This window comes from Polypterus senegalus, chromosome 12, assembly GCF_016835505.1.
Source record: "Polypterus senegalus isolate Bchr_013 chromosome 12, ASM1683550v1, whole genome shotgun sequence".
Classification (NCBI taxonomy): domain Eukaryota; kingdom Metazoa; phylum Chordata; class Cladistia; order Polypteriformes; family Polypteridae; genus Polypterus; species Polypterus senegalus.
In genome coordinates this window covers 123,908,446-123,925,711 of record NC_053165.1, presented here as the reverse complement: position 1 = coordinate 123,925,711, position 17,266 = coordinate 123,908,446, and the positions used below count along the sequence as shown (strand labels likewise).

General features: G+C 36.6%; 2 protein-coding genes across 4 annotated transcripts in view; one reads left to right on the top strand and one right to left on the bottom strand.

The window, feature by feature from the left end:
* Nucleotides 1-1,738: 1,738 nt before the first annotated feature.
* kbtbd13 (kelch repeat and BTB (POZ) domain containing 13) lies at nucleotides 1,739-3,474 on the bottom strand. The gene is made up of 2 exons (XM_039771470.1): nucleotides 3,410-3,474; nucleotides 1,739-3,279 (listed from the first exon to the last, which is right to left on the bottom strand). Exon 2 carries the CDS (start codon nucleotides 3,264-3,266, stop codon nucleotides 1,959-1,961), a length of 1,308 nt encoding a protein of 435 aa, XP_039627404.1. The 5' UTR covers nucleotides 3,267-3,279; nucleotides 3,410-3,474; the 3' UTR covers nucleotides 1,739-1,958.
* Nucleotides 3,475-4,229: 755 nt separating this feature from the next.
* Nucleotides 4,230-17,266, top strand: part of rasl12 (RAS-like, family 12) — a 119,713-nt gene continuing 106,676 nt past the window's right edge. The window contains exons 1-2 of one of the 3 annotated variants that reach the window (XM_039773370.1): nucleotides 4,230-4,680; nucleotides 4,929-5,043. In XM_039773370.1, the coding sequence (XP_039629304.1) occupies nucleotides 4,932-5,043 (112 nt within the window). In that variant the 5' untranslated portion in view covers nucleotides 4,230-4,680; nucleotides 4,929-4,931. The remainder of the gene's footprint in view (nucleotides 4,681-4,928; nucleotides 5,044-17,266) is intronic. The other 2 variants (XM_039773369.1, XM_039773368.1) reach the window with 2 other exon arrangements.

The window sequence follows — 17,266 nt, the reverse complement described above, 5'->3', positions numbered from 1 at the left end:
TATTCCTCCGTTTAAAAAGGTTTAATTTTCTTCTTAATAAAAATTTTAAGGCAGTACTTTGCCGCTGCGAAGTGCAGGTATTCTGCTAATATATATATATATATATATATTATATATATATAGATAGATATTTTTTATCTGCCTATTGATTGATTGTAATATTTGAGTTTGTTTTTTGATTTTTATGTTTCTGCTACAGCGTACATCTAAATTTCCCCTTGGGATTAATAAAGTTTAATTAAGCTAATCTGATCGAATCTATTCTATGAAAATCATATACATTAATTACAATATAGAATACTAATGAATGCCCATAGAGAACTTTAATAATCAGATAGCCTGTCAGACAGTCATGTTGCAGTGGGGATCAGTATAAACTAAAAACTCTGATATAATTTACTATATACTGCATGTTTTGAAACTGAGTAATATTTTGATATATTTTCTGTTCATGAAATTCATCATTTCACCAATTATTTAATACTTCTCATGCTTTTTGAGATGTCAGAGGCCGAAGCCTCTTTCAGCAGCCTTAGGTGCAAAGCAGGAAACAACCCTGGACCAAGCACCACCAATTATAAGGCAGACTTTCACACACACATGAAATGGGATGTGGGAAGAAACTGGAGTACTCAGCTAAAAAGCCACACAAACATAGTGAAAATTACAAACTACACAGACCATGCAAGTGTCATGAACTTGCTTTTGTTTTCATTTTTTCTCAACCCTTAGTTTCCAAAAACTACATTTTAAACAATGTTTTCAACTTAAAGAGAACAAGGTATTTAAAAGTCATGTTTATGTTTTGTTTAAACATGTCTAAAAGGAAGTTACAAATTAATTAGATTCCAGCATCAGGCAATTTTCTTTTTGTTCCTTTTTGCCAAGCTGTTGCTAGCCAAGATGACCAGCTGTGTGCACCACTAATATGGCAACAGAACAAAGGTCAGCATCAGCATAGTTCAAGTTTGTGGATATACTCTTAACTTCTGAACATTCACTATTATGATTATGATTATTATTATTATTATTATTATTATTATTATTATTATTATTATTATTATTATTATTATTATTATTATTATTATTAATTATGTATTTCATGATTACAAATTCTTTCCTAACCTTTGACTATGATAGTGTTAGCTCCCACAAAGTATTACTTTTCTGGCTTTCCACTTCTGTTACAATTTCTCAACTTAGATTTTTGGTGACATGCCCTGAGCTTGTTTATTAGAGATCTTGTGGTTATGACCTTAGATTGTTCCTTTAACCACAATCTATCTTCCAATTCTAAAAAAGCTTCCATTCAACTATGAGCCATGATTCAAACCAAGACTCAAACGTAGCTATCCATCAGCACTACCACCTATGTTAACAACATATTGTTTTAAAATCACTCTAACTTTCATGCTACTTGAAAATTTTGATCTGTCTTTCACTTGGTTATGCTTTTAAAACACCGTTACAAACAACAAACCATCTATACAATCTGAATATTGCATCAACAACCTTCACCTATTTTTTTATTTTAAAAACACAAATAAAGCCGTTCTGAGTAAGTTAACTCACCAAATGCCTCCTATTGTTTGTGATACTATATTTTATTCATTTATTTAAATTTAATGCAATACAGATACAAATACAAAAAGTATACTTCCCAAATGTTTAATTATTGAAGAATATTAGAATAACTACATGTAAAACAAACTTCATCAAGTGTTATTTCATGCCCATGTAAAAATAAAAACATCAAAATCTTTAATTACTCATATTATTTGCTATTACATAGTATGAATTATTTTCAAACATCAAAAATTTCCAATTACTTTCTCTAAAGCTATTTTATATAGAAAAAGACACATTTTACAAGATTTTGGCAGTAAATACGTATGTAGTTACTTTAAAAATGTATTTATTTATCATTTATTTTTATGAAGGCATCTGTTCCTTGGATACTATTGACTGTCATTGGTGACACTTTTAATGAACTGATCTTTTTTACATTGTGGGAGGCGAAGAAAACATGTCTGTATAGAGCCTCCTCTAGGGTAGCCTTTCATTTCTTTCTTGGGTTTCCATTTATTCTCCTCTATAGAATAAACTAGGGTTAACATTCGGTTTACAGTGAACACCCAGTCTCCTTTCACAGAAGCTGTGAAAAGTGCACCTTTGCTGTTAACATACTGACCAGCAAGGGCTGTCCAGTTGTTAGTTGTAATGTTAAAACAGTCTATCATACATCTCAAAAAATCATCCGAAGGTCCATTTCGCATCACATAAAGATTATCCCTATGGGCCACCATGTAATGTCCATAGCTTTGTTGCCTAATCAATGTTGTTATAAGTGTCCAAGAGTCATTTCTAGGTTTATATTCATAAATATCTGTGGTATCCAATGGCTTCCACAAACAAAGGAAAATTCTGCTCATAGCTTGGGCACAAGCCGCTCCAGCAGCTGGTTGTGGCAGATGAGAACAAAAGGACCATGTTCCTTTAGAAATATCATACTTTTCAACTGAGGAAATGACAGTCTTTTCATATTCTCCTCCAATTGCATAAAGATAGCCTTCTTTCCCTGTCAATGTTAAATTATATCGGAGCTGCTGGGGGCAGGAAAACTTGCTCCAGGTGTTACTATCAACATCATAGCAGAAGCTGTACTCCACTGCCTTCTTACTAGCACCATACACTCCTCCTACAATGTAGAGTTTGTTATCCAAAACAGTGATTCCAGCAAGGAAGGTACTAACATCAACTGGCAATTCAGTTAGTGTTTTCCATGTTTTTTCATCTTCATCCAAATAACAAATGGTTCTTGAAAAATCTTGCAGGAATTCAAGAGATGGGGAGTGAGCCACAACTGCAACAAATGTACTGGGACTGAGGGACTCTATATAGTCTACAACATCTTCAGGCATGCACTCTAATGACTCTTTTAAATCCAAGTACATGTCCCTTATGAATAAAGCAGATTTGTGATATAAATTTAGTAAGCCATACACCGAGGCAGAATGACACATAACAAGGCAGTTCGTTGAATTAATAATGTTACTTAGGTGTTGTTCAAGGGTCTCTACTTGCAAAAAAGCAGCACATTCAACTGCCTCTATAATTTCCTCACAGTTTAAGATAGGTCTCTCCCCTCTCAGGACCCTAAGCATAATATTAAAACTAGAAGCAGTCAGTCCTTGTAAAGATATTTCCTTCTGCTGACATTCTCGCATTCCAGACTGAAAAAGAGCACGGAAGTACTCACTGCCCATCACCGCCAAAGATCTGTCCACAGAAAAACAGACATTTTCAACTATAATATGTAATGTAGTCATTGGTGCTCAGACGTTCCCAGGCTTTATTAGGTCACAACTGAGAGCAATTATTTGACCTCATGCAGTTTAAAAATACTCACATAAGTGTAAAAGAAATCCAGTTTCATGTTTGAAAAAGTTCCCATGTACTAGCAGCAGATTCAAATCCTTCATCGCCCCTTTTGTTTATAAATAGAGAGTGCTAAATATAGCTTTAACATGTGAAACAGCAGATGTTATAAAATTAACAGGCCAAGCTGGAAAGTTGATCGGACCACATATAAGTGCAGCATTGTACTGTTAAGGAATAAGCACACATGTTGTTTGTCATTTATTTAAACAAAGCAGAAAACCGTAATTCAGATACTACAGTAGATATTAGAAGAATAGCAATGTTTTTATTGGAGCTGTGCCAGTTCCTGCTCCAAGGTCAGCTTTCTGAATGTCATTACCAAATACAAATTGCTGGACACATTCGCTTACTCATAATGGGCCAATTTAGGGTCAGTAATTAAATAAAATATAGATATAAATGTTCCTATGTGCTTCTAGTACATCTATCAGTGACTTTTTAGTGCATAAGACTAAGAACGCCTTTGTAATGTCTTGTAACCTAACAGTAAGTATAAAATAAATGTGCTATAAGTAGCCCCTATTTTAAAATGTTGCCTTTTATGCTTTGTAAGTCTTATATAGTGAAAGTCAGGCTCTTGTTACATAACATTAACTGTTTAATACATACACCTATAGTCTCTATTCTACTGTTACCACTAATTTTACATGATTACATGGCCCTTTTGCAGCTATGTAATTACCAGATATCATCAGGTTATTTTCCTTCATCGTCTCTTAAATTCCAAGTGAACTCCTTGAATTTTCCTTAAAAGGAATTTGGCTTCTGACCAGACTAGGAAGCAATTACTTTTCTCTACTAATTCGTTATTTTCTAGCTCTTTGTTCATGCTGACAGAATATTTAACCAAGAAGGCAATCTATATGAAAGGAGAGCAAATGTGTTCCTCTTTCTTAGCTGGCCCATCTCTGCAAGGAATGTTAAACTGTACAGGAAAAAACTGAGGAGATTTGGAGTGCGCGTGTTTGCTGACTATTGTGAGAAGCTGCTAGGCGACATCCTGAAATATCAGCGCCATTAATATAAACGTTTATGCAAGTCTGTTTTGGTTAATGGATATAATGAAGACTTGGAAATGGTTTGCAGTCTCACTGAAATTAAGGCACTAGAGCTCTGGGTGAGCGACCGGAGGAATTAAAAGTTTTCCACCCGTAGTTAAGTGGGCGCGTACCATCCAAGATATAACCGTCATCACTTCGGTGTCCGAGTGGAGACTTTGAAAGCAGGAAAAAATATAAGGTAATCGTGCCTCTTTTTAATTAAACAAAGTAAATTCGCTATAACCCTGAGAATAAGAAGACTATAATCAAATGTATTATTTATCTGAAAAGTGAAGTATAGTGTTTTATAATGGACTGCTTTACAGTTAATGGGTTTACTCAGTATCACAAACTTGTACGAGGACAAATTGCAAGGTGTAATTATCAGACAATAGCATACATCTCTTTTATTTAAAACGTTTTTTTTTTTTTTTTCATTCATCACAGACGATGTCCTCAATGTTTGGGAAAAACAGAGCTGGCAACTTGTCGACGATCCCCAACAAATGCGTAAAAGAATGCAACGTTGCAATACTAGGATGTAAAGGCTCTGGAAAATCTGGTAACTATTTGTTGTGGAATTCTGTAAGCGTTGAATCTGTGACTATTATTATTGGTAGACCGATTTTTCGAACAATTTTATATGCTATTTTCCATTAATCAACTTTCTTTGTATTTTTGCAATACTATTTATCGGGTACAAGTTACGAATTAACTCTGAACTAGACGCCTGAGGTTTAACACAGTGATGCACTAACTCATAACGAGTCAGGAAAACGAACACTATATGTCTATGGCACCCAGCGTGGAAATATACAAATAATTATTATCTGAACGATATTAACAACTGAAATGATAAAGTATTTAACAATAGACTCTCAAATTCAGCAGTGTAAAGTTCCCCGAGTTTCAGTGATGCCTATAAATATTTTTGACATGCAAATATAAAATGACAAATTTTAGCTTGAGTTTTGAAGTAAATTTATGACATGGAGCTGTTATAATTTAAATAGTATCATTGCTGATATTAATTTCTTGTCACACATCTATTTTGTTTTGTTGCTAACAATGTGAATATCTCCGATAACTAATTCAGGCTTTTAAATATGATTTAGGATCATATTTATAATACAAGTGTGGAACCGGGTTACTGTAAACTTTCCACACATATTCTTATTCACTTTGACGTTGACAATAATGTGCAGACGAAGATTTAAATGATGGATTGCTACTTGGATCGCAGGTATTTTAGGACCGCTGACATTTGGCAGATAATCAATGTAAAGACTTTACTGACAGTGATTACTTGATTTGGACATATTGGTGATGTCAATGTTTCACTGCATCATAAGATTCTACACTCATAAACAAATGGTTCTTTAATGAAACTTTATGGTTCTTTACTGAGTTGTGTTTTTTTCATAGTTCCATTGCTCAACAAAGTACAATTTCATTGTGGAAAGTTTCTTGCATATGAAGCTGGTTCTTTCTGCTTTGAAAATCTTACTGGAATCATTGTATTTCAGAAATCTATTTGTATTTATTTATGGTTATTTAATGTATGGAGCCTGTTACCGATTTAAATAAAGTTTTTTTTCTGGACACTTCATGTAAATGGGTCTTCTGGCAACCAAAAATGGTTCCCCTGTGGCATCACTCTGACACTTTGTTTTTAAGTGTGTATAAAGCACTTTGAGCTACATTTTTTGCATGAATATGTGCTATATAAATAAATGTTGATTGATTGATTGATATATTGGAAGGACAGTAGGGGAATGTTAGTAAAAGAAAAGAAATGCCTCGATATACTAAATGGCAGCAATGAGGTACATTATGTAGTTGGTGGAACGCTGTTACCTATTGTACTGGGCCGGTGATCTTGTGTTTTTGTGGCAATTGAAAGAAGAGCTGCATTTTAGAGTGGCGAAGATACATATAAAACGTTTTTGAAGAACAGGATATTCCATAGCTCAGTCCATACCCAAGAAGTCTTGGCCAGGGCTTAAAACAACATTAACATTTATTTATATAGCATAATTTAGTACTAAGCAGAGAAAGTAAAAACTAAAGAACAGGTCTTTATAACACCAGAGATTCATAATGTTCCGCAAACCAAAATTGTGGTCAGACAGGCAGGGAGAACAGGAAAATAAAAACTCCATTTGGCAGAATGTTCAAGAAAATAAACCCCTGGGGCTTGCTAGGCCAAAAAGACTAACATTAACATAACAAAAATTAAACCTTTTAAAACTCCAGTGTTATTATTTACATATTTCTGTTCAAGTAGAACAAATTTTATTATACCGCTGGGTCTGAGACTGGCGGATCTTTATTAGTATGCTCATGATCATTTGCAATGGGAAGAGGTGGGCAAGAAGGACAAGGAGAAGAATCCTTTTCTGTTGGGTTCTGCATAATGTAAGATTCACCTGATGTGATCTGCTCCTGTGATGACACTAATAGCATTTTGCTAGTCCCCTCTTCCATAATGATTTAAACATAGATGTAATCTTTGGTATAGTTTGGCAATAATTTGCTGTGGCAACTGCTTGCTACTGTAGCACATTACTGTGTACCATATAAATATTTTCTTTTTTCTTTCTGTGATGGAACTATGCTTTCCATACTGGCTGTCTAATAAAGATTTCAAGTATTATCACACCCACTCATTTGTTGCCTGCGTCATGCAACACAATGTACCAAACCAGTTTCTCACTGCTTTGCTTAGTCTAAAACTACACTGAATATTTTTTTTCTAACTTCAGAAATGAAATATATACTTTTGGTTTAGGGAGTCCCCCAACCTGATTGAGGTTGTGAGGATGTCCTCTACACCATTGAGCTCCACTGAGGGCAGCTTGGGGCACAACAAAAGCAGTGCATGTCACTGTTTCGATGTAAGTAGATTACACTGTATTATTTCTCTCTGACCCAGAGCTTCCTCCACAATCAGAGCAATGCCAAAAGAAAATAAAAAGAAAACCATACATAAAGAAAAAACAAACAACCAGAGATTGTGCTTTGCAGATATTGAGAAAATAAAACAATCTGAAGACCAGATTTTAAGATAAAGTAGTACCATGGTGTTGCATGGTTGTCTGCAGGTAGACAATTTATAAGAAATTGTTAATTCCAATTCATTTAGATTAATACCACTTATCAGTTTCTAAGTGAGCAGTCAATTTAATACTTCCTGATAAACTGCATTTTACTTTGAAAGAAGCACAAAAAAACCAATTCTTGCTTTCCCTTATCCTAGAGCAAACAAATCATAGAGCTATGAATAAGAAAAGCATTTTTGCCTACGATCAATGCCTGCTATTTTAAAAGTCGGAAGCTGCACCTTCTACATGGCTGTGGCAAAGCCTAGAATTGCTGGAAACTGCAGACTTTGAAATGGAAGGGGAAATTTAATGCGATGGGAGACGTCTGTGGTAAAAACAATGTTAAAATCATGGCCATAATCACATTCCAGTGTAAAACCTTCATTACCAACTGTATCCCTCTAAACAATTTTTAAAGTATGAATCATACTTTCCACTTTCATTTATATATTATTAAATGACAGCATTTGCACTAGATTTCATTTTTTAATCTACAAGAATTTGAGCCAGCGTGCTAAATGTGTGAATAATAAAGTACACCCGTGGATAAGTAGTTTAGTCACAATAAATTGAATCAATTTTGTTTGGATTTCTTTGATTATCGCTACCTTACATTTTATTCCACTCAACCTTTTAACACTGTTTCAGCTCAGTGATGTTTGAATGTATTAATTCATGCAGAGCTCTTGCAAATCTAAGTTATTGCGGTCACATTCTTCTTAGAAAAAAGTGTATTTTCTTGACTGTCCTTACATGAAAGCCATGTCTTTTCTTGAAGGTGCAGTTATGAATTGTAATACTGCAACATTAAATGCTGATATAACTTTAAAATTAAGTCTATAATTTTGTTTTATAATGAGCCACTGACCCCCTCACAGATGTTTTTTTTTTTTTTAACTACGGACACAATGGACTTAATGGAAGGGAAGGACCCTGAGCTTTAACAACCTAACTTTTTAGAGAGGATCACAGAAAAACTACTATGTAAAGTCAAGGGTTAGGAGTCACTTAGAAAAAAATCTAAGTTAAAATTTAATATAAGCAGTAAATAAAAATAACATTATCAGGAGGTTTTGTTTTTCATTAGTTTGCAGACTGTCAGAGCTTTTGTCAAGCTCTGAATTAACTAATTAGAAATCCAGAAAACTCTGTAATTGTCCAACATTTGTATTGCTTCTTTGCAAAAGGAACTTTCCAAGACATATCTGAGTCATCATCAACGGTGTTTGGTTCAAGTTTGTACAGTAGACTCTAGTGACTCACTCTGTTATTGTTAAAAAACAGTTTTATTTTTCTAAAAGGATTTCTCACTATTGTGTGGAGTGACAGATAAGTTGTTGTCAACAAAATGCAAGCACCTGACAAATATACTGTAACATTTCCACTTGTGGTCAGCTTTCCATATGCCATTTCAAGTAGAGGTTAATTTGCCCAGCAGATTTTAACCTCAGGTATCTGAATTACTCCTTGATATATAAGAAGTGCTAAGAAAGCAGTTAATCACAACTAACATGCTTCTTGATTAATTGTGTGTCTATTGGACTCAGTCACAAGATGCCATCACTTTGGAATATGCTGAAATACTGTAAGGGCTCATCTGTATCTGAAAAAAAGTGTTTTGCACCCTGGAGATCGGTGAACTAAAGCTTTGAAAGTTGCTCAACACTCACGTTATACATATTCAGAAGTAGTGCCTCCATTTACTGTTTGAATGAGACTATGAACTCACTATCACTAGCAATTAAGCCTATCATGCTGTCACTGGCCATTTCTGAAGAAGTGACTCTATTATGACATTTTTTCATATGTTTATGGTTTGATATACAACCCTCAACCCGTCTTATGTTCATTGCTGTTCACTGGAAATAACTAAACTCAGGGGTGACTGTGTGTGCAAGTTGTTTCCAGGATAACAGTGAAGAGGTTAAAGAGGACTGGACTGGCCAGTCTAGAGGCAGTAATATTTCTCTGAAAAAAAAAAAAAATTCTGTAGCTTTTGATTAATTTCGGAACCCCAGGAACATGTGGAGCCCTGTGCTACAGCCCAAGTTAGCACATGCATAAGTCCAGCCATGACTCAAGAAATACTGCTGACTGGGATTTTCGTTTTCAGCTAGCAATATCTCAATAATAACATATATTGTTAGGATCTGTTTATGTGTGGCTTTATGTATGTACATTATATAATTTGTGCAATGTGTAATTTGAATTTTATTTGTCATTTATTTAAAAGGCTCTGTGCATGTATTTATTGAAAAGCACTATACAAAAAATTAAATTCAATGGAATTAGAAGAGACTTTTAAATCCATGGATGATGATAATTTTGAGTTCTCTGTGATTTCATGGAACATCATTTGGTTTGCTCTTTTGAATGTGTTTGTATTGACTTTCACTACTGTGAAGGCCAGCAACTGTCTTGAATATTCTCTGTTTGTACATAATTGTTTTCACTGTAGAAAATAGACATCACATTGTATGGAAATGGCTTTTATCTCTTCCCAAACTAATCAGCAAAAACAACTGCATCTCTGAGATCACTTTTCCCAGAAATGTTATTATCATAAATCTACCCTTGATAAGAAGAATTTGACTTGTACTTAATTTTATTAATTAATTTTCAGGTAGCTTATGCATATTTAGTTATTTTTGCTGATTAATACATGACAAAGTAATATGTGCTAAGTGTTGCTTGTTATTTAAGGAATTTTACAACCTTGTGAAGAATAGACCATTGCTAGATTTGTTATCTATATATATAATTCACTAAGGGCATGCACGACAGTGAGCACAATTAAGACAGAGCCACGCCCGCCAACTCACAGTGCCCCGCCCGCCAACTCTAAGACCATGGGATACACTCGACAGAGCCCCGCCCGCCAACTCTAACCCTCCTACCGTGTCATGGGATATGCACGACAGAGCCCCGTCCGCCAACTCTAACTCTCCTCCCACGTCCACCCTCAAAACCGGTCCCGCATACACGCTGCCGACACGGCATTTCTCGCCAATCATCTGCAGTACGCTTAAATCGCTCAGTCCAATCCAACAGCAGCTGTACGAAAGCTTTTTGAGGAAAACCCTAGGCAGAATTTATGACGCTACAATGCCCCGACATGTCACACCAATGTTACAGTGATTTTCGTCGGAGAAGATGGCGAACCGCCTGCCGAAAGGGACATTTGCATCTGTCCCATAGGCAACTCCTGTAGACAGATTTCTACGCTCAATATGAATTGCAATCCTATGGTTTACCCACTTTTATTCCCTTAAGGAGACATTGGCTGGCACAAAGATTTACAACATGTTCCCAGTAAAAGAACCGGTGACTTGGGCATTAACCAATACTTTAGTACTGTGTTGCGTAAGGACAGGACGAAGTCTAGAAATGTTTTGGAGATGGAAGAAAGCAGTCCAAGAAATGTTACTTATGCGGGAGGAATTATTTAATAATAATAATAATTATTATTATTATTATTTAATAATTGCCATTATTAGTGTATAAATGGATATAAATAATTTCATGTAAATGATTCGCCAAAATCTGTTGTATGTAAACGATACTGTTTAAAACGTTATTGTTTTTTCATCAGAAAACCCGGTTTCCACATCTACCTGTATTAGTTTAAATGGCACTTTTACCATTCGCAATATGAAGGACGCGTTGACTTATCGTGTCGACTGAGCAACAGAGTGAATGCGGCGTCTATCTATTGTCATAAAAACGAGTCCAAGACATTATAGGTTTGGGGCAGCCACCCGTATATTGTTCTTCCCAGCTGCAAAAGGGTTTTCTTTATCAAACAAACAATGTGCATATCACAGAGTCCAAAACAGAACTGGTTATAGTAGCCTAAGATGGAGACTTTAAAGGTCTTGAGAGGAACTGATGTCATCAAAGAGGCCGGAACCAGAAGTGACGTCAAAGGGGCCGGCTTCGGAAGTGACGTCATCAAAGGGGCCGGCTTCGAAAGTGACGTCCTCAAGGGGGCCTGCTTCGGAAGTGACGTCTTCAGAGGTGCCGGAACCTTGCAGGATTTCCCAGGAAAGGTCTGTAGGGAACTGAGAAAGACAGCAGTGCACTCCGCCGCCCCTTGGTCGGATGTTTTATTACAATTACTCAAGCCCTTTAGCTGCCTCCTACTCACACGTGTGACACTATATATGTCTATGTTTTCCATAGCCTGCTACAGGAAGGTACTCTCTCGACCATTGGCATTGGTTTCTGTCCTTGCTATTTTCGTTATACTGCAATGGTAGTTTCCTAAGCCTTTGTTATACTGAATTCCTTTCTCACCGTTTTCCGTTCCTATTCTTACACCACCGTATGCTACGGCGGGCTTCGGCTAGTAATTTATAAAACTATACAACTGAAAGTACTTATTTTTTGACATGACTGCGCACTTCTTATCCCTTCTATTTAACATTTTAAACTTTGAAATGATCCCAGGATAATGATAGATAGATAATAGAAACTATTAGAAATGATAGAAACTAATGCAATACAATATGAGAGATCGCAGTGATGTCTGGCTCATATGATTTGTATTATATGAGTGAATTTATGTGATAGGGTAATGTGTTATTTACTAGAACTATTCTAATAAAGTGTTAAAAAGATTTCATGTTTTAAGATTTCATGTGATGTATTTAATCACACAGTAAATTACAGTAAATAATATCTATATATATAAAATCCAATGTCTGTCCGCCTGTATGTATGTCCGCTATTCACAAGATAACTACTTTTTTCTATAATTTGCTTGGCTACTCCAGTTGATTTTGCATCTTCTCTCATCGTGCTAAGTATCATAGTTCAAATGCAGCACAGATTTATTCACACAAATCCAAGAGAGAGGCTGTGGGCTGAGGGGAGAGGGAGGTAGGACCACTTGGCCAGTGATACCTTGTCAACTTTTTACATTTTTGGCAAAGAGATCACACCTACATTCTTGTCCCAATAGCAAAACCAAAACTATTGTATATCAAGAGGCCCTCGGATATGAAACCTATCAATATAAATTCTTCTCAATACAAATTATTACATTTATCTTTTTATTGATTTTTAAAGTTTGTCCTGTTTCACTACTATGCGAGCCATGGGGAACAGCTAGTATGTTATAAGTGCACATATATAAAATACAGTAAGCTAACTTGTAATAGCATTTCTTACCAGAGCTTTTAGATTATGAGAAGAAAGAAAGAAAGTAAGATAGAAAGAAAGGGCAGAGCATTGCACTTCTTTTCTTTGTACAATACATTCCTTTAATATGTGTAGTGATACAGTTCACATATACTACAAGTCTGTGATGGCCAGTGCAGTTTTCTATGTTGTTTTCTGCTGGCTTGGAAACATTACTTCAAGATAGGCCCACTGAATTAACTTGTTAACTAAAAGGGCAGGCTCAGTTATGGAACTAACTCAGGACCCCTTAGAGGTAGTAGCAAAGGGTGAAATTAAAAAAAAAATGAAAGTCATTATAAACAATGCTACACATCCTCTTTCTGACACACTAACAGTAATGTGTCAAAACCTCTATTGGAGCTCCTTTATACCTACAGCAGTTTGCCAATACAATACCTCATTGTGACTGTCACTACCATGTCAGATGTTTTACTTTCTTTTTAATTTTCTTTCTTTTAAGTAATTATGATGTGTGTTCAAACCATCCAGTACTTGAGGCCTCTGCTTGGTTAACATTGTAACTCCTTCTGCAACATGAGCTGCTTTGTTAGGCCCTGTATATGCAAACAAAAGAAAATGGGAAATAATTGGCACGTACGAACGCGCGTAGGGAAACTGGCCACCAGTGTTTTTGTTCAGCACCAGAGCGTGTGGTCGTGAACAGATGCAAAAATTTTGGCAAACTATTTGATCGTAACCCGATTTGTACGTTCGTGACCAGAGGTTCTACTGTATATATACAGTGCATCCGGAAAGTATTCACAGCGCATCACTTTTTCCACATTTTGTTATGTTACAGCCTTATTCCAAAATGGATTAAATTCATTTTTTGCCTCAGAATTCTACACACAACACCCCATAATGACAACATGACCAGTTTCGCCTATTCCTCTTTGCAGCACCTCTCAAGCTTCATCAGGTTGGATGGGAAGCGTCGGTGCACAGTCATTTTAAGATCTCTCCAGAGATGTTCAATCGGATTCAAGTCTGAGCTGTGGCTGTGCCACTCAAGGACATTCACGGAGTTGTCCTGAAGCCACTCCTTTGATATCTTGGCTGTGTGCTTAGTGTCATTGTCCTGCTGAAAGATGAACCGTCGCCCCAGTCTGAGGTCAAGAGCGCTCTGGAGCAGGTTTTCATCCAGGATGTCTCTGTACATTGCTGCAGTCATCTTTCCCTTTATCCTGACTAGTCTCCCAGTTCCTGCCGCTGAAAAACATCCCCACAGCATGATGCTGCCACCACCATGCTTCACTGTAAGGATGGTATTGGCCTGGTGATGAGCGGTGCCTGGTTTCCTCCAAACGTAACGCCTGGCATTCAAACCAAAGAGTTCAATCTTTGTCTCATCAGACCAGAGAATTTTGTTTCTCATGGTCTGAGAGTCCTTCAGGTGGCTTTTGGCAAACTCCAGGCGGGCTGCCATGTGCCTTTTACTAAGGAGTGGCTTCCGTCTGGCCACTCTACCATACAGGCCTGATTGGTGGATTGCTGCAGAGGTGGTTGTCCTTCTGGAAGGTTCTCCTCTCTCCACAGAGGACCTCTGGAGCGATGACAGAGTGACCATTGGGTTCTTGGTCACCTCCCTGACTAAGGCCCTTCTCCCCCGATTGCTCAGTTTAGATGGCCGGCCAGCTCTAGGAAGAGTCCTGGTGGTTTTGAATTTCTTCCACTTACGGATGATGGAGGCCACTGTGCTCATTGGGACCTTCAAAGCAGCAGAAATATTTCTGTAACCTTCCCCAGATTTGTGCCTCGAGACAATTCTGTCTTGGAGGTCTACAGACAATTCCTTTGACTTCATGCTTGGTTTGTGCTCTGACATGAATTGTCAACTGTGGGACCTTATATAGACAGGTGTGTGCCTTTCCAAATCATGTCTAATCAACTGAATGTACAACAGGTGGACTCCAATTAAGCTGCAGAAACATCTCCAGGATGATCAAGGGAAACAGGATGCACCTGAGCTCAATTTTGAGCTTCATGGCAAAGGCTGTGAATACTTATGTACATGTGCTTTCTCAGTTTTTGTATTTTTAATAAATTTGCAAAAACCTCAAGTAAACTTTTTTCACATTTACATTATGGGGTGTTGTGTGTAGAATTCTGAGGAAAAAAATTAATTTAATCCATTTTGGAATAAAGCTGTAACATAACAAAATGTGGAAAAAGTGATGCGCTGCGAATACTTTCCAGATGCACTGTATATATTGTAAAAAGAGAACAAAGTAAGTGTTTTGAGACACCTTGTTGCCAACCCCATATAATTAGGCATGATGAAATGAAAAAAATGCATATTAACAATGCAAAAGCTGAGTCTTTCTATCATCAGTCTCAAGCAGACTGAACAAAATACCGTTTCCTCAATTTATGTGGCATTCTGGGAGGAAGAGGTAGGCCCAGGTAGGTGGACATCAGAAGTGTTGTCATAGATTAGCTGGTGTCAATTTCTTTCTGCAAGAAAGATAATTATTATGAGGCAACACATCATATACAGTCATATGAAAAAGTCTGGGAACCCCTCTTAATTCTTTGATTTTTGTTTAACATTGGCTGAACTTTCAAAGTAGCAGTTTTCTTTTACTACAGTATATTACATGCGTTATGGACACAGTAGTATTTCAGCAGTGACATTAAGTTTATTGGATTAACAGAAAATATGCAATATGCATCATAACAAAATTAGGTGCATACATTTTGTGTACCCCAACAGAGATATTACATCAATACTTAGTTGAGCCTCCTGTTGCAAATATAACAGCCTCTAGATGCCTCCTATAGCCTTTGATGTCTGGATTCTGGATAAAGGTATTTTTGACAATTTTTTCATACAAAATCTCTGCAGTTCAGTTAAATTTGATGGCTGCCGCACATGGACAGCCTGCTTCAAATTATCCCATAGATTTTCGATGATATTCAAGTCAGGGGACTATGACGGCCATTCCAGAACATTGTACTTCTCCCTCTGCATAAATGCCTTTGTAGATTTCGAACTGTGTTTTGGTTCATTGTCTTGTTGGAATATCCAACCCCTGCGTAACTTCAACTTTGTAACTGATGCTTGAACATTATCCTGAAGAATTTGTTGATATTGGGTTGAATTCATCCGACCCTAAACTTTAACAAGGGCCTCAGTCCCTAAACTACATGATGGAACCTCCACCAAATTTGACAGTAGGTAGTAGGTGTTTTTCTGGGAATGTGGTGTTCTTCTTCCGCCATGCAAAGCGCTTTTTGTTATGACCATATAACTCAATTTTTGTCTCATCATTTTGTTACAAAATAAATCTGGCTTGTCTAAATAAAAATCTGCATACAACAAGCCACTCTGTTTGTGGCATGAATGCAGATAGCAACAACAACAACAACATTTATTTATATAACACATTTTCATACAAACAGTAGCTCAAAGTGCTTTACATAATGAAGAATAGAAAAATAAAAGACACAGTAAGAAAATAAAATAAGTCAACATTAATTAACATAGAATAAGAGTATGGTCCAATGGCCAGGGTGGACAGGAAAAACAAAAAAAACTCCAGACGGCTGGAGAAAAAAATAAAATCTGTAGGGATTCCAGACCATTAGACTGCCCAGTCCCCTCTGGGCATTCTATCTAACATAAATGAAACAGTCCTCTTTGGATTTAGGGTTCACACGGAAGGACTTGAAGATGATGGACACGTAGACTTCTGGCTTTTAATCCATCCATCATTGTTGGAGCATCATGATGCTTTGAGTAGGTGGTGGAGGCGAAGGCCACCACCACAAAGAAACCGGAAAAAGAAACAGAAGAGAGAGTAGGGGTCAGTACAGATTTTAGAGCCACCATGAATAGTTATTATGATGAATTGAACATACAGAGTATCAGGATTAAGTTAAATTGAAGTTATAAAAAGGCCATGTTAAAGTAATATGTTTTCAGCAGTGTTTTAAAGTGCTCTACTGTATTAGCCTGGCGAATTCCTATTGGCAAGCTATTCCAGATTTTAGGTGCATAGCAGCAGAAGGCAACCTCACTACTTCTTTTAAGTTTTGTTCTTGGAATTCTAAGGAGATATTCATTCGAGAATCTAAGGTTACGATTTGGAATATAAGGTGTCAGACATCCCGATATATAAGATGGGGCGAGATTATTTAAGGCTTTATAAACCATAAGCAGAATTTTAAAGTCAATCCTGAATGACACAGGTAACCAGTGTAGTGACATCAAAACTGAAGAGATGTGCTTGGATTTTCTTATCCTAGTTAGGATTCTAGCAGCTGCATTCTGCACTAGTTGCAAACAATTTATGTCTTTTTTGGGTAGTCCTGAGAGGAGTGCGTTACAGTAATCTAATCGACTGAAAACTTTCTAACTTTAGCTATGTTTCTTAAGTGAAAAAATGCTATCCTAGTGATCTGATTAATATGCGATTTAAAATTCAGATTACAGTCAACAATTACCCATTGTGTTAGGGAATCAAGAGAATCGGGGTCATCATGTGCTATTGATAA